Here is a 23,113-nt window from a genome sequence, read left to right as displayed (position 1 = left end):
AATGGCAGAAAGTTATAATTTTGGTTGCATTTTAACCGATTAAATAAAAAAAAAGAAGTTTTTTTTAACTGAAAGTAAGGAGCGACATTAGAATTTAAAGCGAACAAAAATTTTTCCTTATATGAAAGGGGCTGTCCCCTCCTCAATACCTCGCTCTTTACGCTAAGTTTTTTATTGTTTTAAAAAATAAAGTTGTGTGACAGATTTAAACTTTAGCGTAAAGAGCGAGGTATTGAGGAGGGGACAGCCCCTTTCATATACGGAATAATTTTTGTTCTTTTTAAGTTTTAATGTCGCTCCTTACTTTCAGTTAAAAAAACTTTTTTTTTCATTTAATTTCTGAACGTTTTTGAATTAATGCAGCTTTATTTTGGATCACCGTACATGAATAATTAGAACGAAATTTGCATATTAATTTTCCTTTTTTGACTAAATCGCTTTCTCGAAATTTTGTTCTGACGTAACTTACGAATTAACTTACATAACGAACTTCTATATTCGTATGTTTTATTACGTAGATTAGTGAGTTTGCCCCCTAGTCAATACATTGCTCTTTACGCTAAAGTTCGAGTTTCGTTTTAATCACAAACCCCTGAATCACAAAGGCTGGTTAATTAGAATAGACAGCTCTTTTGAAAGTACTTCAAAAAACTTAAGCGAAAAGGGCGAGGTATTGACTAGGGGGTGAACCTCTTCATATACGTAATAATTTCTGTTCGTTTTAAATTTTGATGTTGCTCCTTACTTTCAGTTGAAAAAAACCTTTTTTATTTAATTTCTGATCGTTTTTTAAATAATGCTGGGAAATCCGGCGCCCCCTTCATAGAAATGTCCCTTCCCCCAAGGAAACATTCTCCATGGAAGGATCCTCCGGCGTAACCTCCTCCTTTGACACCCCCCATCAGAAAAAAATCCCTCCTGAAACGTCTTTATACTTCCGATTAACCAATACTATATATAAACAATGGGCAAAGTTAATAACTTACAGCCCTTCCCCGGGAACTATGGGGGATTAAGTCATCCTCAAATACATATTTATTATATTTTCGACTATGCTGAACAAAATATCTATATCAAAATTTTGATTGGGTGACTTTGGGAAAAAATGAGCGTGGGAGGGGGCCAAGTTGCCCTCCAATTTTTGGTCACTTAAAAAGGGCACTAGAACTTTTAATTTCGGTTCAAATGAGCCCTCTTACGATATTCTAGGACTACTGGATCGATACGATCACCCCTGGGGAAAAAAAAAAAACAACAAAAAACAAATAAACACGCATCCGTGATCTTTCTTCTGACAAAAAATACAAACTTCCACATTTTTGCAGATAGGAGCTGGAAACTTCTGCAGTAGGGTTTTCTGATACGCTGAATCTGATAGTGTGATTTTCATTAAAGTTCTATGACTTTTTGGGGGTGTTTCCCCCTTTTTTCGAAAATAAGGCAAATTTTTTCAGGCGGGTAACTTTGGGTAAGACTAAACTGAATAAAACTTATATATTTGAAACCAGCGTACTATGTTAATTCTTTTGATGCATCTATGTGTTTCAAAGTTCCGTTATTTAGACTGTTGGTTACTATTGAGCCGGGTTGTTCCTACATACAGTTTCATTACCATAAACTGTTTGATCATAATTGTTATTGTTGCTACTTTCAAAGATTGCCCTTGTTTATGAAATTACAGCTTAAAATTTAAGCCTTAAATCTGGCTATGTAGAACTAACGGAACCAATAAGGGCTCTTCATTAAGTCTATTAGCCTTTGGCCTATTTTAAGATTCCTATTAATATACTAAGACTAAATATTGTTTGCCAGATCGACAGTTAGATTTTAAAGCAATATAAAATAGGCTAAATGACAATTGACTATAACGGCGCTTAGAAAAATTATGTGAATTTTTTTTTTCAATAGATACTAAAGCCAGATTTTTTATGTCGATTGTATTTTTTGAAAATTCAGTTATATTTTCGAATTCTTATTATTTTGGTGAAAGATTATATCTTTTTCTTTTACGTGTGAAAAAGCTCTATTCTTTGCATAAAACTTTCAGTTTGTTTTTTCAATTTGACACGTCCATAGAGCACTTATATACGTGCGGGGAGGGGGGGGAGTGACAACGGGTAAATCTTGCACTAAAGTGAAGCAAATACAGAACTTTTTTTTAAATATATGAACTTCTTGGTCTAGATGACAGCAAGTCCAATCTTCAATTATCAGTTATATATCTACAGGATATACTTCCACCGCATGTCTTGCTTAAAACAAGCCCTACTGTATTAACAATCTTACAGAAATCGGAGCATTATAAACTTGGGAAATTTCTTTCATCAAATTTCCTAAGATAATTCCCCCTAAGACATAACAATGCAAATATTCAAGCAACAGCTTATACCGTAAAAAAGTATTAATTCAACTGTATTTCCTTTCAAATTGGGATGGGAGAAATTTTAAGATTTTATGTGTAAAAACAACTTAGGTACTTATTTAGAATCCGATAAACACGCGAGAAAGACCGCATCGAAATCTCAAAGATGCTGGTTGAAAAACAGGTTTTCGCTGCCTAGTGAGGTATTGCTCACTCCGTGACAAAGATTTAAACTTTAGTTTTTTTGGGGTTGAAGGGGCAAAAAAGGTACCCAAAAAAGGCAAAAAAAGGTTAGGTTACGTATTTAATATATGCTATGCTTTACCCCCACCCACCCCCCTAATGTGCAAATATATAGCCCAAATTTGTTCATAAACTTATATTTTCATCCTATTTTGTTTTATCTCATTAGCATTAACGAAACTTCATTTCTCGCGTGTTTATCGGATTCTAAATAAGTACCACAACTTATTGTAATGACGTTAGTGTCACAGCTTATTCGTGTTAGAATGTGTCCTAAAGGGCACTGGAAGCATTGGAGGTAAGTTCGTATCCAGGACTTTTTGCTCGGGGGTGGGATTCTTGGTTACAAAATAGGCGCTTGTCTATTATATAATACACACTCGGTAAGTGAAGTTTGGTGAATGCTAATGAAATAAAACAAAATACGATGAAAATACAGTATTTTAGTTACAAAATTACGAAAACTACCACAAAAAATTATGAAATGGAGGCAGCCTAGAGCGCATTATATTAAATACGTAACCTAACCTAACCAAAATACCAACCAAAATATAGTTTAATATTCAATTAAACTATAGCTATAATGTATTTTCCAACCGAGCAAAAACCAATTGTCTGCTATAAAGAAGTTGCTTGACCAGTTTCTTGTCTCATGTTCGAGTCACAAGTTCTAGAGTGTGCATTATATATTAGATAACTACCCAAAAAAAACTTGAAAAAAGCACCAATAATTTATTTATATGCATTTTTGGTACTCTTGCATTATGCGGGCCTCTCGGTTTAAGTACTCTAGTGTAGGCAAAGCTAAAGCTCGTTTTTGACTTGTTAATCTCTATAGAGTAGGCCATGATAGCGGGTTTTTCATTGCGCATGTGATATTAGACTGTGGTTTTTTGGGGTTTAGGGGGGGAGGGACCTACGTTAGGTAATTAATCTATTGTATGCTTTACCCCCCGATTCCAAATCCGTGTTTATTGTGTATCAAATTTTTGTTTTATTCACTTTTGCTGCTCTTTTACATTAGTCACTGCCTTCAAATCAACATCACTTAAGTTTTGCGCAGATGGTATACACTCAATTTCACTATTTTAATAAGTCGGTCAGTGGACTTCTTTTTTCGAACAGATGACCACTTAATAACCTTGAATATAGATTTCCTCAAGGCATATGATATGTGAGCTGGACAAACTTTATAGATTGGAGGATCTACTCATGGTTTCGAGTAATGATGAGCTAAGGGTATTTTTTAAACCTAATTAAAGCTTATCCATATTTTCCATCGCGCAACAAAGGGTTTCACCTGAGGTATAGCCCTAGTTTTTCTCCAGAGTTTTTCATTATTTCTTATGAATCTGCATTTTTTTTTTACCTAGTCTTTTTCATGCTTTGTTTATAAATAATCTAAATGCGGTTTATTTTTAGGCGAGAAAATAGAATGGTGTCGCGTCGGAAAATTCTATCTCGTTCGCGAGATGATTTAAGGTTGGATGTTCCCGAAGAAGAAGAAGATGTATGGCAGCAAAAAGACAAACTATTGAGAGTAAGTATATATCAAACTTTCGAATTTGTGAAAACAAATTCAAATATCTTTAAAGATCTAAAGAAGATGGTATATCTGTACTGTATAAACCAAAACTGATTTAACAAATGACAAATTTTCGTGTCAAATTCAAGTTTTATATGCATTGAAAACTGAACTTGACCCCAGCAACACAGTTTCAAATAGAAAAGTTAAATGGAACTAAGGTCAATTCTTTTGTTAGGAGTGAAAAATCTATTTAATTAACATGAAACACGAGTATCATATAGCAATGGTCAGCGAATCCTGGTTCTCGAGCCGGTTAAAGTCCTTCGGCCCCTTAAGTGGGGGTCTAGCAGAACTGTCGACTGAGGGGTACACAGGAGGGGTGGGGGAAGACTCGTACGATTCAATAGGTCCTGTTAGTGTTGGTCATCATCAGTGTTTTACTACTTTCGAATTTTGGGGGGAATCCCCCAAATTTTTAGTTTTTCCCCGAACGAAGGTTTCGTTTCTCCTAGATTCTCTGAAACTCTTCCGAAAATTATTGTACCTCCCAAAATCTTACTGAAACTCGAAATAACCTTTCTGCAAGCACCTGTGAGACTGCAAATGATTATTCTTGCACCTATTGATGTTTTCATTCACCCTCGTCTCATTTGCCGCAATAAACAAAATAAATGAACAAACATCGGTATACATTTGTGGTAGACCCAACCGGTTCTGACTTCCAAACGTCAGATCAAAACAACTTTGTATTTATCAAATACTGGAATGTTAACAATTAAGCTATACTGAAAACTCTTCATTTTCTGGAATTGAAACGAAAGGCAAGCAGACAAGAAGTAGGGTGAATTTCCTCAGTATAGAAAATTCTGTCAGGAAGAAAGGACCCCATATTCTACATTATTAGCCTGGGAGAAATTAGGATAAGGTAACCCAACCTAACCTCATATATCTTATGTAGCCTACTGTACTTCTTTCTAAGATAGTACTTCCGATTCTACACTACGACTTTATGGGAAAAGGGCAATGTCAACGTTAGACTTTCTTTAGGTGGACGGGTTTTGTTGCTTCGAACATTTGCCCAGTGGCAAACTATGCGAAAAATAAATGAAATTATAGGAACATTTGCCTGTCAAGTATTATTAAGTGTTTCTCAGTCCTTATTTTTTTTTTATCATCGATTAAAATCTTTATTAAATTATGAAATAAAGTTTTATTCTGTGTGCCCGTAATTTAATCGAGGTTTAAAATTATATTAAAGATTTACTAAATTAATAAACAGATTAGCTCTCATGGCTTTTCTTTATCGCAAAATGTTTCTTGTTTGGCTCTTTGGAGATAAGTTTGCTGACCGCAGTCATATATTATGTCTGTCTGTGAGACTATTTTATGAGGAAAATGCTCTGGAAAGCGTACTTCGAAAACAGCTTTGTTCAGTCAGGATGGCACTTATTTACCAGAGAGGTGCTTTCGGCCAAAGCCATTTTCTGATTCCTTCAAGGCAAAGGTCAACAAATTCAAAAAAACATGTGGTTATACTGGCTAAGGGACTAGCGGCAAGGCCAGTGGTGCTAATTAATGAAAATTTTGGGAGAGGGAGCAAAGTGTTTTTCAAAACCCTGGGGGGGGCAATTTTGATTCATTTTTCCAACAAAAATACCTAAAAAGAAATATTTTTCAATTAAAATGCCAAAAGAGGTATTTCTCCAAATCTAGGGGCGATTGCACCCCCCTCCCATTAACGTCGATAGACAAGGTGGGAATTAATAATGAGTCTGTTGCCTCGGAATGTAGAAATAGAGAATAAGAATTAGACTGTAACAAAACCTAATATAGATATTTTTTGTAAGAACTATAATTCTCACTTGTTGTTCAGACTTGAAAGACCTTTGCGTACTATCAAGGACAATTTGTTAAAGTGCTTTGCTAGTGTCTTGAATGTTGTGAATTTAAAATCCCACCCATTGAAAGTTTTTTCATCATTAGATTCCACTATTAGCCTACTGTGAAGGCTAAAAATCCAGTTTTATATTGCAGGCTTCTTATTCTAACATCGATTTACAAACTTCCAACGCTAATTCCAGATCCAATATAAACCTATTCCTTAAAATTTTGGTTACTAAATTCTAAGGTACTTACTTGTTATCCCGACCCCACTCAAGAAGTGAAGTTAGGCTAATCATAATGAAATATACTTATAGAACGAATAATGAAATATACATAATGAAATATACATATAGAACGAAAATATATTACTTTAGTAACAAAATTATGGAAACTACAACAGAGAATTATGGAAAGCAGGCCGCCAAGAACGCCTTATATTAGATACCTAACCTAACCAACTTTAACTAAGATATACCTGCATATTACTTTATTTCACTTAGGCTAAGCTGATTATTTGAGAGTGCTCACAGAAAACCTGTTTTTAAACCGATCAAACTTCTTGAGTGTGGTCGGGATAACACGTAGTACCAATTCTAATAAGTCTAGGCTATGCGTGTTTTTCTGCAACTGATGCATGAAATGTGGCGAAAAATTCTTATTCAGTTGATTTTTTTTAGTCAGAATTTGTATCTATTGCACGCGTCCTTAATAACAGTATTTGCCGGTCAGTATCCATTATTTGATACTCGAATCTGGATAAGTAAGCAAATAATGGGTTTTTAGGATGTTGTCAAACAAACTGTCATTGCTAGATCAAATAGAAGCTTTGCTCAAGGTATACACTGTATCGGTAGTCTAGTTCTCCCGAAGTACATTTTTGCTTACAATTGCATTCATACCGTTATAATGACGCAAGTTTTTCTTCAAATATGCCTTTTTTTTGGTACTTGTCAAGAATCCAGTAGACACGCGATAAGCGAAGTTTCGTTAATGCTAATGAAATAAAACAAAGTATGTTACAAATATAATAGTTTAGAAACAAATTTGGGCTGTATATTTGCATATTATGGGGGGGGGGGTGTTAAAGCATAGCATATATTAAATACGTATCCTAACCTAGATACCTTTTTTTGCCCTTTCAACCCCAAAAAACTGAAGTTTAAACATTTTTCATGGAGTGAGCAATACCTCAGAAGACAGAGGAAACCTTTTTTCATTAGGATTTCATTAGATTCTAGATTCGGTTCTTCGCGTGTTTACTGGATTCTCAACAAGTATACCTATTTTTACACACCTATAATCTTAAGAAGGGGATCTCGTATCATAATGATTGAACTTTTTAAGTTGGTAATTTTTTTTGTGAAAAGAAAAGTCATAACAACTTGGGGGAGGTATTGAAAGGATTTCATTGATACACATAAATACGTCAGTACTTATGTATTGTACCACAAACACTCAAGAAATGAAGTGAGGTTAATCATAATGAAATATACCAAAACATGATGAAAATATAATGCTTTAGTTTATATAATATAAATTTGAGCTATATATTTGCACATTAGGGGGTTTGGTTAAAGTAACCTAACATAGCCCCCCTCCCAATGTGCGAATATATAGCGCAGATTCTGCAAGTCCAATGTATTCCCTCACCCGTCATTTGTCTTTGTGGCTATGAAAACGGTTTTCTCAGATCTTATATTCAGCAAACTTCTCGACTGTGTTTGGTATAATGACTTCATATCTAGCATTATTGAGAACATTTTTGAGTTTACAGAATTTACAGTTTTTTTTAGGATATTCTTCCATATTTCAACATAGTATTTACCACCAGGTAAAGGTTACTCCATAGCTATTTTGGCTAGTAAACAAATTATAAAAAACGAATTTTAAAGGCCTAATAAAGTAAAGAATTATCATGGAAGGACGGCTGATATTAAGAAAGATGACTTCAGATATATTTTCAAACAGTTCGTGGTAACAAACTGTAAGTAAGGAGCCACCTCGCTCAATAGTAACCGAAACTCTAAAAAATGAAATTTTGATACCAGTAGATACATCAAAAGAATCAAATTTCTATGCTGATTTCAAATATATATGTGTCATCAAGTTTGGTCTAACCCATATAAAGTTACGAGATTTTTCCTTATTTTCGAAAAAAGGGGGAAACAACCCCTAAAAGTCATAGAACATTAATGAAAATCACACCATCAAATTCAGCGTATCAGAGAACCCTTCTATAGAAGTTTCCAGCTCCTACCTGCAAAAATGTGGAATTTTGTATTTTTTGCCAGAAGAAGGATGACGGATGCGTGCTATTTTTTTTTACAGGGGTGATCTTTTCGATCCAGTAGTCCTAGAATATCGTGAGAGGGCTCATTCGAACGGAAATTAAAAGTTCTAGTGCCCTTTTTAAGTGACCAAAAAAATTGAGAGGGCAACTTGGCCCCTCCCACGCCCATTTTTTCCCACAGTCACCCAATCAAAATTTTGCGATAGCCATTTTGTTCAGCATAGTCGAAAATCTAATTAATATGTCTTTGAGGATGACTTAATCCCCACAGTTCCCGGCGGGAGGACTGCAAGTTATAACTTTGCCCATTGTTTATACAGTATTGGTTATTGGGAAGTATAGGCCTACAGGCGTTTTCAGGAGGATTTTTTTCAGGTGGGGGGTCCAGTAGGGGTTACTGGGGAGGATCTTTCCATGGAGGATGTTTCCTTGGGGGAGGGACATTTCTATGAAGGGGGTGCCGGATTTCCCAGCATTATTTAAAAAACGATCAGAAATTAAATAAATAAAAAAAAAATTCTTTCAACTGAAAGTAAGGAGCCACAATAAAACTTAAAAAGAACAGAAATCATTACGTATATGAGGAGGTTCGCCCCCTAGTCAAAACCTCGCAAATTACGCTAATGTTTTTTTTAGTACTTTCAAAAGAGCTATCTATTCTAATATTAACCGCCCTTTGTGATTCAGGGGTTTATGATTCGATCCTAATTCGAACTTTAGCGCAAAGAGCGAGGTATTAAATAGGGGGCGAATTCCCTAATATACGTAATAAGAACATACGAATATAGAAATTCGTTACGTAAGTTAATTCGTAAGTTACGTCAGAACAAAATTTCGAGAAAGCCATTTAGCCAAAAAAAAAGGAAAATTAATATGCGAATAAAAAACTCGTTTTTTTCAATTTAATTTTTAAATAGAGACACGAGAGAATAAAATCTGTTTGTTCGCACAATAGTACACTAAAGAGGCATATTTATTTTGGCCATACTTCGATTCGTGAAAAAACGTTTATCGAGTAAAGGAGCCTTATTATATTATATAAGTAAACAGGCATTAAAACCTGATATTGCGGTTCAAATGCAAAGAAGTTCTGGGCATCATCTTCATTTTTATTTACGCCAAGTTTGGTTGAGAAAGGGTGGAATCGTTTCGAATTTTGCTGTTTCGTATTCTATTTGTTGATGATGGTGATCATGGGCATAGGCAGGCATATTGTCTAGGGGGGGCAGTCAATAGTGTGATGGAGTTTTATCAACTGCTTTTTCCAAACCATCTGCTTTTTCAGCCATATCTAATGTAAATTTGAAGGTCTAGAGGGGGCAGCTGCCACCCCTCCCTACGCACATGATGGTGATGAATATGCCAAAATATCCGGACCAAAATATTCGGTTGTTGAAAGTTTTGGCGTTTTCTAATCTCTTGAAAAGCCCTATTCTAGAAACATATTCTTTCTTATCTGCAAACAATCTTAGTATTATTGACCATAAAATGCTGAAAAATGCTTCGGCAGTTTCTCCGTTGAACAGATGTAGCCTACGTCCAAAATATGCGGATAGAAAGATTTTCTTAAACTTCAGACCATTGAGCTTCCAGATTGTCTGGATACCCGTGGGGGGGCGGCTTGGTGCCAGCCCATCCTTCCAGAGATTTCCAGGATACCATATATCAGTAAGTTTCAACATTTCGTGAAATTTCCTAAAAAAAAAACCTTCCCCCCTCTTCTGAACTGAACAGACTTAGCAGCTTTGTCCAGTGGACATATTGTCCACTGGACAAAGCTGCTATTGTACAGCTATTAGCAAAAGCTGCTTAGCAGCTATTGTACAGCATTTGTCCGAGTGGGAACGGAAATTCCAAAGTGGTCCGAAAACCCTGCTCTAAGTGAAGCATGTGGTCGTGCAAAATTTTGGCTTAGGCTCTGGAACGAGTGTGGTCGTCCGAAATCAGGTGTTGTAAATGAAGTTCGGCTGTTCAGCAAACGCAGATTTGCTAAGATTTTGTCTAAGCATAAATGTGAAGTGATCGATCAACATAGTCAATTGATAAGTAATGATCCAAATGCTGTGTGGAGATTTCTTAAACGTAATGGTGATCAGAATAGTGTCGAACCTGTGATCTCTGAGCAAGATTGGGTGTCCCACTTTACTTCTGAGTTCTCTCCACCCGAACAAGATCTTGAAGATAAATATGAAGTCGAACTTGATAAGTTCATGGAATTGCCTAGTTCTGGTGTTGGCTACATAGTAACTGTTCCTAATCTGATTCGTGCAATTTCAAAATTAAAAAAGAAACAATCGAAAGGTGTCGACAAGTTGTGTGGGTTGCATCTTGTACATGGTACTGCTGGTCTCCTGAGTCATTTAGAGCTTCTATTCCAAATTATCTTTAATTCTGGTCTCGTTCCCGATGTTTTTGGTACTGGAGTAATTACACCTATTTTGAAAAAAGGGAAAAATCCGTCTGAATGCGTATCTTACCGCCCTATAACTGTTTCGCCGGTTTTATGTAAGCTTATGGAATTGCTAGTTATAGATCATATTGCTTTTCAATGTTCTACCCCCGATAATCAGTTCGGATTTAAAAAAGGTGTTGGTCGCGAGCACGTCCATTATATTCTTGCTAATATATTAATAGAAGCTGATGAACTGAATGAATCCCTTACTCTAGCGAGTCACGATGTTAGACGTGCTTTTGATTCTGGGATACATCCCCAGTTATTAGTGTCTGCTCATAAACGTGGTGTGGACCGATCGGTTATTTTGCCTTTTCGGGATATGTATAAGAAGCTTCGAGTCCAAGTTAAAGTCCCGTCTCCTAACGGGCCGATTGTATTACCAAAAGCTATTCCGGTTAGAAAGGGCATTAGGCAGGGTGCAATTTCGTCACCCCGGTTGTATAATAATAGTGTTCTCGAGGCCCAAAAGTTAGTGCAAATGAGCTGCATTTTCCGAGGTTTGGATGTAACATTACTTAATTACGCAGATGATATTTTTAATTTAAGTAGATGTTTGTCTCGTATTGAAGAAAATTTTCAGATTCTAGATGATGCTTATAGAGAGATAGGCCTATCTTTTAATGCAAGTAAAAGCGAGATTGTTGCTTTCAATAGGAGAAATGCAGATTGTATAGATCTTGCTGTCAAATTTGGTGCTCAAGAGGTTCCACTGTCTGACTCCATAATGTACTTAGGAATGCCTATAGGTCATAACATGGCATCTACACGTGCTCGCCAAATAAGTAATTTCGCAGAAAAGGCACGTAAGGCTTACGGGGCGCTATCTTCAACTAATGCGAAATATAATCGACAAATTCGAGCTAGGCTATATAATGCACTGGTGATCCCACACTTTCTGGCTTTATCACCGTTTTGGCATATATTTAGTGTTAGTGATAAAAGAAACCTTCGATCACTTTTTTACAAATATGCAAAATTTCTTTTAAATACCCCACCGTGGGTTAAAAATTCCAAGATGTCTGCAAGATTCGGTATCACAGATCCGATTGCTGCTGTGACGAAACGTCGTTCTGAATTTTTGGGGTCGCTTGGGCCTAGTAGTCTGGCAAGTTTAATTCGTCCCTAGTGATTTTTTGTAATAATTTTTTTATTTATTGGCGGTGTATCGTAACGTTTGTTTTTGTTTTTTCAGTTAAGTGTTTTTTTTTGTTTTTTTTTTTCTTCTTCTTTATACTCCATTCGTGCCATTTGTGGTTTTGTATCGAGTGGGTGAATAAAATTATCTATCTATCTATATTACTGTGGGTTCCCATTTTTGGTACGACACCACCGGGTCCTCTGCATCTGAAAATATATTAAAATATTGCGTATGCACATATCAAGCAGTTCGTGGTAACAAACTAAGTAAGGAACGACTCGGTTCAATAGTAACCGAAACTCTAAAAAAAGTAATTTTATAACAAATAGATATATCAATGATATTGGCCTCTTATGCTGATTCCGAATATATAAAATTAATAAAGTTTAATCTTACCCATCAATAAATTATGAGCCTGAGATAATTTATGAGATTTTTGATAAACGGGGGAACCCCTTAAAAATTCAAGGAATCTTAATTAAAATCACACCATCAGATTTAGCATATCATAGAACCCTACTATAGTGGTTTCACTACAGTAGGGCATGCATTTTTTCCCAGAAGAAATGCGTGATTATTTATTTGTTTTATTTTTTTTTGGATGCGTGATTATTTATTTGTTTTTATTTTTTTTTGCCCCGGGGTGATTGTATCGAACCGATGTTCCTATAAAATCGAGAGAAGGCATTAAAACGGAAATTAAAACTTTTAGTGCCCTTTTCAAGTGACTAAAGAGATTATAGGACAACTAGCCTCCCTCGCCTCTTTTCTGTCGAAGACGTCCGATCAAAATTTTGAGATAGCAATTTTGTTCAACATAGTTGAAAGGTCAAGTAACTATGCCTCTAGGGATGAAATGACCCCACCCAGCTCCTGGGTAAAGCTGTAAGTTGCGAAATGTGGCTATTGTTTACATATAGAATTTATAAATAGAAATATAAAGGTATTTTTAAGAGGGGGGGGGGGTCACGAGGAAAATTCTTTGTGAGGAGGGTAAATTTTACACGGATTGAATTTGCCAAAATACCTATGCAGAATTCTTTTTATCTGTCTTACTTTCTCTTTGCCTACTCAATTTTGCGTGTTGAAATGTTCCGGGGGAATTGTCCGGGGGAAATTTTCAGTGTGGTCGGAATCGTCGGGGGCGATTATTCCATGGGTGTATTTAATGCGGGAGAAATTTTCCGGGGGCGGGCATTCTCCGCAATAGAAACCTTCCATAGAGGGAGATGGGATTTCCGGGAACAAGTTTTCACAGAGGAGGAGATTTCTGACTTGGTTTCAAAATGATCAGAAAATAATAAAAGACAAGTCTTTCCAAATAAATTAAGGATAACTTTTCAGGCGGAATCGTCTGCAAGAAATTTTCTGGAGGGATTTGTCAGCGAGGATGGAATTGTCCATGCCAATTTTTTTTTTTGGGGGGGGGGGTGGTATGTGGAGGAATTTTCCATTGAGGAATTTCCCTTGGCAAGGGAATTTTCCATGGAGGAGGAAGACGAATTTATCGGTGTTATTTGAAAACGATCAGAAATTAACAGTTTTTTCGACTGAAACTAAGAAGGCAATATTAAAAGTTAAAACGGACAGAAATTATTTCTCATATGAGATGGGAGCTGCTCCCTCCTCAATCCCTCGCTCTTTACGCTGAAGTTACTCCCTGTCCCAATTCTTTAAGAACGACTCCATAAATACAAGATCCATTTAGTTGGAATAAGAAGCTTTTCAAATACCAATAAACTTTAGTTTGAAGAGCGAAGGACTGAGGAGTGAGCAACGTCCCTCATATATGAAATAATTTCTGTTCGTTTTAAATGATAATGTTGCTCCTTACTTTCAGTTGAAAAAATTTGTTTTTCATTTAATTGATTATAAAAATCGTGACAGTAATAAAAACTGTTTAAATAAAACAGGAATCTACACATTTAAAAACAAAATTAGGAAGAATTGAGACGTTCATAAGGTAAAGGTACCCATTACGTTATTGATCAATTGGACGACGCATTTTTGTATCAGCTTCAGGCTCGACTTCGTACAAAAGTGAAAGTGGCTGCTGAGCTGTTCACCTTGCAATTTCTGGCAGGATTAGCTGATTGTAACAATACCATTTGATTCATCTGCATCTCAATAGACTCCAGATCACATGCAATGGTATTCAATACACCCATATGTTTTTTTTTTCTTTTTTTTAAGGCTTTGCTAAAATATATTTTAGTTCTTGCAGTTGGGTATTTGATGTTCAAAAATATTTTTGGTACTGGTGCATTATGCGGGTACCGCGAAGAAGTCAAGTTTGGTTAATGCTAATGAAATAAAATGCGATGAATTTATAATAGTTTAGAAACAAATTTGGGCTATGTATTTGCACATTAGGGGTTGGGGGGGGGGTAAAGCATAGCATATATTAAATACGTACCCTAACCTAGGTACCCCCCTAAACCCCAAAAACAATCGTTAAATATTGTAACTCATTGAGAAACAACGGCTTTGCAATCACTTATCTATAGCGGTGTCTTGCAAATAGCCCGTTTGACCGGTTTTGTTATTGGTTTTCTTGATACAGTCTATAGCGGTGGGCCCGCATAATGCACCAGTACCATATTTTTGGGTCTTTTCTAAATTTGACTCGTTATTTTTTCTGTTACTCAAAACCAAAAAAAAAAAACAAAACAATCTGTGTACATAGGTTTTTTTCAAATATTTTTATTTGAGCTATTTTACTGTAATATTTTGCCCTGTAATTGCTACTATTTTGACGGTACTTTTCAAGATACCAATAGTCACGTGAGAAGTAAAGTTTCGTTAATGCTAATGAAGTAAAACAAAATAGGATGAAAATATAATAGTTCAGAAAACCAATTTGGGCTATATATTTGCACATTAGGGGGGGGGGGATAAAGCATAGCATATATTAAAGACTTAACCGGTACTTATGCATTATAACTAAACCAACGCTATACACGAAAGAAGTTAAGTTTGGCTAATGCTAATGAAATAAAATAAAACAGGATGAATATATAATAGTTTAGAAACAAATTTGGGCTATATATGTACTTATGTATTAAAGGTACTCTTTTATATACTGCTAAAGAAGTCAAGTTTGGTTAATGCTAATGAAATAAAATAGGATGAATATATAATAGTTTAGAAACAAATTTGGGCTATATATTTGCACATTAAAGGGGGGGGATAAAGCTAAGCATATATTAAATACGTAACCTAACCTAACCTAGGTACCCCCCCCCCTAAACCCCCAAAACAATCGTTTAAATATTGTAACTCATTGAGAAACCACGGCTTTGCAATCATTTATCTATAGCGGTCTCTTGCAAATAGCCCGTTTGACCGGTTTTGTGACTGGTTTCCTTGATACTATATATCGCGGTGGGCCCACATAATGCACCAGTACCATATTTTTGGGTCTTTTCTAAATTTGACTCGTTATTTTTTCTGTTACTCAAAACCAAAAAAAAAAAAAAACAATCTGTGTAAATAGGTTTTTTCAAATATTTTTATTTGAGCTATTTTACTGTAATATTTTGCCCTGTAATTGCTACTATTTTGACGGTACTTTTCAAGATACCAATAGTCACGTGAGAAGTAAAGTTTCGTTAATGCTAATGAAGTAAAACAAAATAGGATGAAAATATAATAGTTCAGAAAACCAATTTGGGCTATATATTTGCACATTAGGGGGGGGGGGGGTAAAGCATAGCATATATTAAAGACTTAACCGGTACTTATGCATCATAACTAAACCAACGCTATACAGGAAAGAAGTTAAGTTTGGCTAATGCTAATGAAATAAAATAAAACAGGATGAATATATAATAGTTTAGAAACAAATTTGGGCTATATAGGTACTTATGTATTAAAGGTACTCTTTTATATACTGCTAAAGAAGTCAAGTTTCGTTAATGCTAATGAAATAAAATAGGATGAATATATAATAGTTTAAAAACAAATTTGGGCTATATATTTGCACATTAAAGGGGGGGGGGGGGTAAAGCTTAGTATATATTAAATACGTAACCTAACCTAGCCTAGGTACCTTTTACCAACCCTCCCCCACCTAAACCCTCCAAAGAAACAAAAGTTTAAATATCGTTAACGCAATGAAAACCACGCCTTGCATTACATTACTCTATAGCGGTCTCTTGAATGGGCGGGTTTTTCGAGATTGGTTTCCAAAAAGAGTACGTTTAATACATAAGTACCGCTATATATTTGCACATGGGGGGGGGGGTAAAGCATATCATATATTAAATACGTAACCTAACCTAGGTATCCTCCCCCCTAAACCCCAAAACACCAATTGTTTAAATATTGTAAACTCCATGAGAAACAACGCTTTGCAATCAGTTCAGGTCTTGCAAATAGCCGTTTGAGGTGTTTGTTCGGGTTTCGTGTCTGGTTTCCTTGTACAGTTTATGGCGCTGGTTTAGTTATAGTGCTTAAATACCACGTAACCTAACCCAACCTAGGTATCTTTTAGTTCCCCTAAACCCCCCAAAAAACTAAAGTTTAAATATAGTTCCCGGAGTGAGAAACCACTTATAATGCCTATCTTTATACAGCGTCTCCTATAAGTACCGGGTACTGGTTATCTCAGCTTTGCTTTTCTCGACGCGTGACTACTGGTATCTTGAAAAGTACCATTTTGACTTTTTTGAAAAGTATGGTAGCGCGACCAAACAAAATTCTAGGACTTGGAAAAGTAGCGAAGGCCTTAACCAGATACAAAATAGCTAGTACTGTAAGCAGTTTAATTGAAAAGTAGAAAAACTCCGAACACTATCGAGACCAGTATCACAGTGGCCCTCAGTTTAATCAAAAAAGAACATTACCTGGTCAAAAGTTTTACAACCGGAATCAATCATTAGACTGCTAATTTTTTTTCTTTTTTTTTTGCATACCAGCATGAGTCTGTAGTCCAAGAGCTTCTGTAGCCTTTAGATCGGACATGTTTTCCCCTTTGCCTTGTTTTACGAGTCTCTAAGATCAAGGTCAACCTCTAAAACTCAGGACCAATTCAAAGAGAGTATTTGAGGGTACTGGTTCCTGGTTCTCCAATAGTCTTCAAGAACTATGGGGAAACTCTTAAGTAGGATTAAGAGTGCCACCTCAGAATTTTCCAATGTAGGGGGTGACAAGTACTACCAGGTTAGTTTTTTTGCGTAAAAAAGAGCGTATAAGTTTTCCCCTGGCCGGCTCAAAGCCCAGATTTATAACCTCTGGGTTACAGTATTTTGGGAAGGGGAGGGGGTACTTGTGTATTATACGAGAAGCACTCGAGAAGTGAAATTTGGTTAATGCTAATGAAATAAAACAAAATTATGATGAAAATATACTTGTTTAGAAACAGTTTTGGGTTATATATTTACCCCCCCCCCCCACTAGGGGGGGGGGTAAAACAAAGCATATATTAAATACGTAACCTAAAAAAACCTAATCTAACCTAACCAAAATGCCAACAAAATATTTGAATAAAATATAGCTACAATGTATTTTCCAACCGAGCCAGAGCTAATTGTCTGGTATAAAGAAGTTGCTTGACCAGTTTCTTGTCTCATGTTTGCGTCATTCATGATCCAAATTCTCGAGTGTTTCTCGTATAGGCTAATACAAAAGTACAGGGGAGGGTATATTGACTATTATATACATTCTAATAATGTAACATAAAGACTGTGCCGGGTCAATGCTGCATTAAGTTAATTATAACTCTTGACATGATTTGAACCACGAAGGAAAATGTAATAACTTATACACTCAGCATAGGTGAGGAACGTATCAAGATAAGGTAGCTCACTAGATAGGTTTTAGAACTAGACGATTCAAGATGATGACACCCTATCTATGTTCATTAAACACTCTTTTTTAAGGGCATGTAATAATCCCGTCTATGTTTTTGATATTCATGGCATTACAATCAATGCAGGGTGACATAGAAAGATGTCACCTTCATTGCCTCAATGTTTTTATTCTCTTTCATGATATTAAATGGTTCCTCAACCGTTTATGCTTTTATACGCCTACTACGAAGCTATTCATGCGGAAAGGCATTGAACTCAGTTTCAGTAAAGGAATTGACAGATTGAAGCTATGTCTCTGCCTTTCCAAAATAACCAGATGGATTGGATGATTTAAATAATTACTCTAAGGCTAGATGTTACGTTTTTCAAATAGGAAGTCGAAGCTCAATGGATTGTTGGAATCAATCTCTGAAACCGGTCGACCTCGACTACTTACAACATTTCATTACATCGTGTTTATTATTTGCTTGGAGTCTTTTTTTACTTAAGAATTTTATACTTTTTTTTATTATGTTGGTTTATATTATAATGGGAAGCTAACAAGTATTTGGCTTATCTTCTGGCTGAAATTAAATAATATTATTTAAGTTGGAACTTGAAGTAAACACCCAAGAAGTATGCCGTGACTTTCCGTCAGAAACAAAAGAAGTAGGCTGGGAAACAGTAAAATCCCGGTCTTTATTTGTTTTGGTACAATCCCTTTATATGGGCCTCTCTAAAGAAGTCCAACAAGAGGTGATACAGTCAAACGGCAGCAACGGTTTGAAAAACCCGTTTTTACAAGATGATTCAAGACACCACTGAGAGAAATACTTTGTCTAGCGTGGTTTTAATTGCGTATACGATATTAAACTGTGTTTTTTTGGAGTTTAGATGGGGACAATGGTACCTAGGTTAGGTTACGTATTTAATATATGCACTGCTTCCCCCCCCCCATAACGTGCAAATATATAGCCCAAATTTGTTTCTAAACTATTATATTGTCATCCTATTTTATTTTATTTCATTAGCATTAACCAAACTTGACTTTTTAGAAAGGTCCATATAAAGGGATTGTGGCTTTGTTTTACTTATTATGAAGAGTCATTATGAATTTTTTCTTTAATTCTTAGCTCTTATCAGAGCTTCCATGAATATAGGTCAGGGCCCTATTATTTATATATATATATTTCTTATAAACACTTTTGGGCTAAGAAAGGCGGACCTAAGTAATTATTAGATAGTGTGTTTTAATTACCGGTATTTTATTAAGTTTACCTTTGCCGGAAACTTTGACAAGTTTCCTATAACTTTGACAAGTTACCATTTAATTATGAAGCATTACTTACTAATCTTTTCATAGAGCAGTACCCCTCAGTTTTACGCAAGTCTGACTATCCCTCCGTGAAAATTTATAAAAATCAAGTTTGTCTTTTTTTTCTGGACTGTAAACACTGATAAAATCTTTTTTTATGGACTGTACACTGATAAAATGTTAATGTAATAGCAGTGGCGTAATTTTGTCACAATCCTTGGGGGAGGGGGATACACTTGGAGCAATTTTCCCAAATCAAGTGAAAATGACGGTGAAAATTGAAAAAAGAACCATATAGTACCATAAAGGCAAAGATATACTAAAAAATTGACGCATTTCTGTGGATGCTTGAATCATGCTGGCTTAATTTTGACAAGATTTTTGAAGATACTAAATTTCAGGTGGGGGCGAACTGGGGTCTGGGAGAGGTATTTGCCCCCTTGGCCCCTGATAAACTACTCCTTGGTACTAGGTATATCAAAATAAAATATTTTTGCTCCCATGACCGATCTTAGGTCTATTCATACCTGCAAAATTAAAATTTTCTAAGGTTATTCTTCTGGTTGTTCCAAAATTATAAAGTTTTTTGAGCAGTAACCCATTTTCGTCAGTGCTGCTACGTTGAAGAGTGAAAATAAATAACCATAACTAATTTTTAAAATTGACAAGGCTTTTCGTCCGTAAGAAGCTTATTTGTTGCTGGTTTTCAGCCCACGTTTTTTGTTTTGTTTTTTAAAATGGCACCAGCCACTACCAAAAACTGCACAACTGCATGTAAAGGTCTTTCCATTCAAAACTTAATTCCTGATTTTTTCTTGTTTTCTAAGAAAATTATGTTTGGATGAATTTCCACTTAATCAGTTTAAACAGTCATACTTCATTTATACTGTCTTCGGAAATAAAAAAAAAATAAAAAAAAACTAATCAAGCATGAAACATGGAATTAGTGTGGAACAACCTTGGAACCGGGAAAATGGTTATAGACCACAATCACTCTCAAAAGCGGCAACTGAGAAAAGAAAAAATCCAGAAAACCCTACTCAGAAGGACACAATGACGCGCCATACGAGGGTAAAGGCTCTGGCTAGCAAAGGAATAGAGATGGTGAAGTTGTCGCACTATTTGTAGGGGCCGAATATCCAAGGACAACCTGAATGAATAGTGGGCATCATCTGCTATGGCTCATGGCCCAAGCTACCGATAATAGCAAGCGATAGGAGCGACAAAACCACGAAGCGGTCATTTTGCTTGAAAATGAGTCGACTTAAAAAACAGTTTACTATTTAGGTTACTTTAGATTAAATTATTTTAATTATGTTGAAGGTCTGACGTTAAATCCTGGACGTTTTCTTTCTTCTACCTTTGCCTGCCTTTCTTTCCATTCGATAGAAACAAATTTGAAAGTTCTATAGAAAATTAGAAATAACCCGCTAGGTAGTTGATTTTTTTTATATTTGTTTTACTGGAGTAATCTAGCGGCCAGCATAAAGGTGTCATCTATATTTCAATTTCTCTCCTGGCATACAGTTGACTAAAAAACGTTCCCTTATAGGAAAAGACTGGAAACGTATTATTTTATTTGAACTTTAAATCATAGATTTAATTTCCATGTCATCATAGAACTTAGAAGTAATAGGTATTGAAGGCCTGAAGGGGACTATAAGTAATGGCTGATTGCACAATTTTTTTTGCAGTTCGTTTTATGCTTAAGCTCGGGTCGCGTTACAGCAAACATCCACAAAAAGTTAAAACTCATGAATCCTCTGTGTTGATTGCTCATTTCAAAGTCTCACTTGTGCTGCAGAAGCGTAAAATTAAGATGGCGAGGACAGTGAAATTGCAAGGATTTCCATTGATAAAAATTACTGGCCCAGTGCTTCCATCCTTTCTAATAAAAAAAGGTCAATCTTAAAATTTTTAGTCTGATTGGTCGGTCAAAAGAAACACAGTTGAAAGTTAAGAATAACCAGGCCCACCGAATAGCACACAGGGTGAATTATTGACGTTTTAGTCGTGGTAACAAATCATCGAACAAATTATAAAAAAAAAAATCATCGAGTTTTTGGAAGAGGCAGGCTCCAATGTCCTAGAGATAATCATCTTACTCTTCATCTTACTCTTACCTCCCCCTGTAATGCTGTTAAATATGAAGTATGTAGGGTCATTTATCCAGCTTATATGCGTAAACTGGCATGACCCAATTCTGAGCCACGCTCAAAATGAAAAATATCATGTTTTATTGTCTTTTCAAAAGTAAATTAAGCTGTTCAGCATTAGCTCTTTAACTTAAAGCCTGCTTACAAATACATATATATATATATATATATATATATATATATATATATATATATATATATATATATATATATATATATATATATATATATATATATATATATATATATATATATATATATATATATATATATATATATATATATATATATATATATATGTATATGTATATATATATATATATATATATTCTATTTCCGTTTATTAATAGACTCCTGAAAAAGATACAAGATACACCTAGCAAAGAGTAATAATCTTGATTGTAGTTCCAATTAATTTGAACGAAAAAGGAACTAAGAGGAAAATGTTTGAAATGAAAACTAAGTTGAAATGAAAATATGATAAAAAAAATTTGCAAAATCGTCAAAATTTCAAAATTTCTAGGCTAAAGGGGTTATGAGCCTGAAGGGCTGACCCCGCGCACAAGCCTGTTGCAAGAGAACAAATATTCAAAAGATGTTCGAACTTTTCTTGGATCCTATAGTTTGGTAGTTCATACAATTTGAAATTACCCACGACAATTTAATATTTTTTTTATGAATAGAAATTATACTGCATGCGAGGGAGGCTGTTGGCCGCTTAGTTCCCACTCTACGCTAAAGTTTGACTTGTGCTTTACCGAAAACATTATAGATTGCAATATACAGTTTGTAACTATACAAGTGTTGTATTTACCGATTGCCTTTCAAAACATTCTATTTGAAACAAATATTTCAAGGCTTGCGCAAATAACTCACGAGGCATCGTGAATTGTTTGAAATTTTTGATAACGCTGCTGCTGTGCAAGAGTACTCGTTTTTGAAGCAGGCTACTGGATCGACGGACAGTCAAAGTTAAGCGTAAGGTGCAGGAAGATGAGGCGGACGGTTGTTCCTCTTACACCAGGACAATTATCTTAAATTTTAGCATCACTCTATACTTTCGTTTGAAAGAAAATGATTTCTTCTTATGTAATTAAATAAAAAAACAATTTTTTTTCAATTGAAAGTAAGGAGTAACATTTAAAATTAAAAAGAAGAGAAATGATTTACGTATATGAGGGGGTTCGCCCCCTAGTCAATACCTTGCTCTTTACGCTAAAGTTGGAATTTTGATCGAATCAGAAACCCCTGAATCACAAATGCCGGTTAATTAGAATAGATAGCTCTTTTGAAAGTACAGAACTCCCTAGAACTCCCTAATATACGTAATGAAAACATACGAATGTAGAAATTCGTTACGTAAGTTAATTCGTAAGTTACGTCAGAACAAAATTTCGAGAAAGCCATTTAGCCAAAAAAGGAAAATAAATGTGTGAATTTCGTATTAATTATTCATGCACGGTGAGCTAAAATCAAAGCTACATTAATTCAAAAACGTTCAGAAATTGAATTAATTTTTTTTTAACTGAAAGTAAGGAATAACCTTAAAACTTAAAACGAACAGAAATTATTCCGTATATGAAAGGGGCTGTCCCCTCTTCAACGCCTTGCTCTTTACGCTAAAGTTTTTTATTGTTTTGAAAAATAAAGTTGTGAGACAGTAAAAAAATGTGATTCGATCAAAATTCGAACTTTTGCGTAAAGAGGAAGGTATTGACCAGGGGGCGAACCCCCTCACATACGTAAATCATTTCTGTTCATTTTAAGTTATAATATTGCTCCTTACTTTCAGTTGAAAAAACTTGTTTTTTTTTATTTAATTTCTGATCGTTTTTTAAATAATGCTGGGAAATCCGGCGCCCCCTTCATAGGAATGTCCCTTCCCCCAAGGAAACATCCTCCCTGGACAGATTCTCCCCCTTAATCCCTACTCCGACCCCCCCCCCCACC

General features: G+C 35.4%; 1 protein-coding gene across 5 annotated transcripts in view; it reads left to right on the top strand.

Annotated features, from left to right (window-relative positions):
* LOC148945269 (uncharacterized) overlaps positions 1-23,113 on the top strand; it is a 120,578-nt gene that overhangs the window by 34,102 nt on the left and 63,363 nt on the right. For all 5 annotated transcript variants that reach the window (XM_089099570.1, XM_089099571.1, XM_089099567.1 and 2 more), the window contains exon 2: positions 4,028-4,145. In XM_089099570.1, the coding sequence (XP_088955696.1) occupies positions 4,028-4,145 (118 nt within the window). The remainder of the gene's footprint in view (positions 1-4,027; positions 4,146-23,113) is intronic.

The sequence above is a fragment of the Artemia sp. Qi Xiang Cuo genome, chromosome 13, assembly GCF_049724085.1.
Source record: "Artemia sp. Qi Xiang Cuo chromosome 13, ASM4972408v1, whole genome shotgun sequence".
NCBI lineage: Eukaryota > Metazoa > Arthropoda > Branchiopoda > Anostraca > Artemiidae > Artemia > Artemia sp. Qi Xiang Cuo.
Note: the sequence above shows the minus strand (reverse complement) of the source record. Positions and strands in the feature narration are given on the sequence as shown.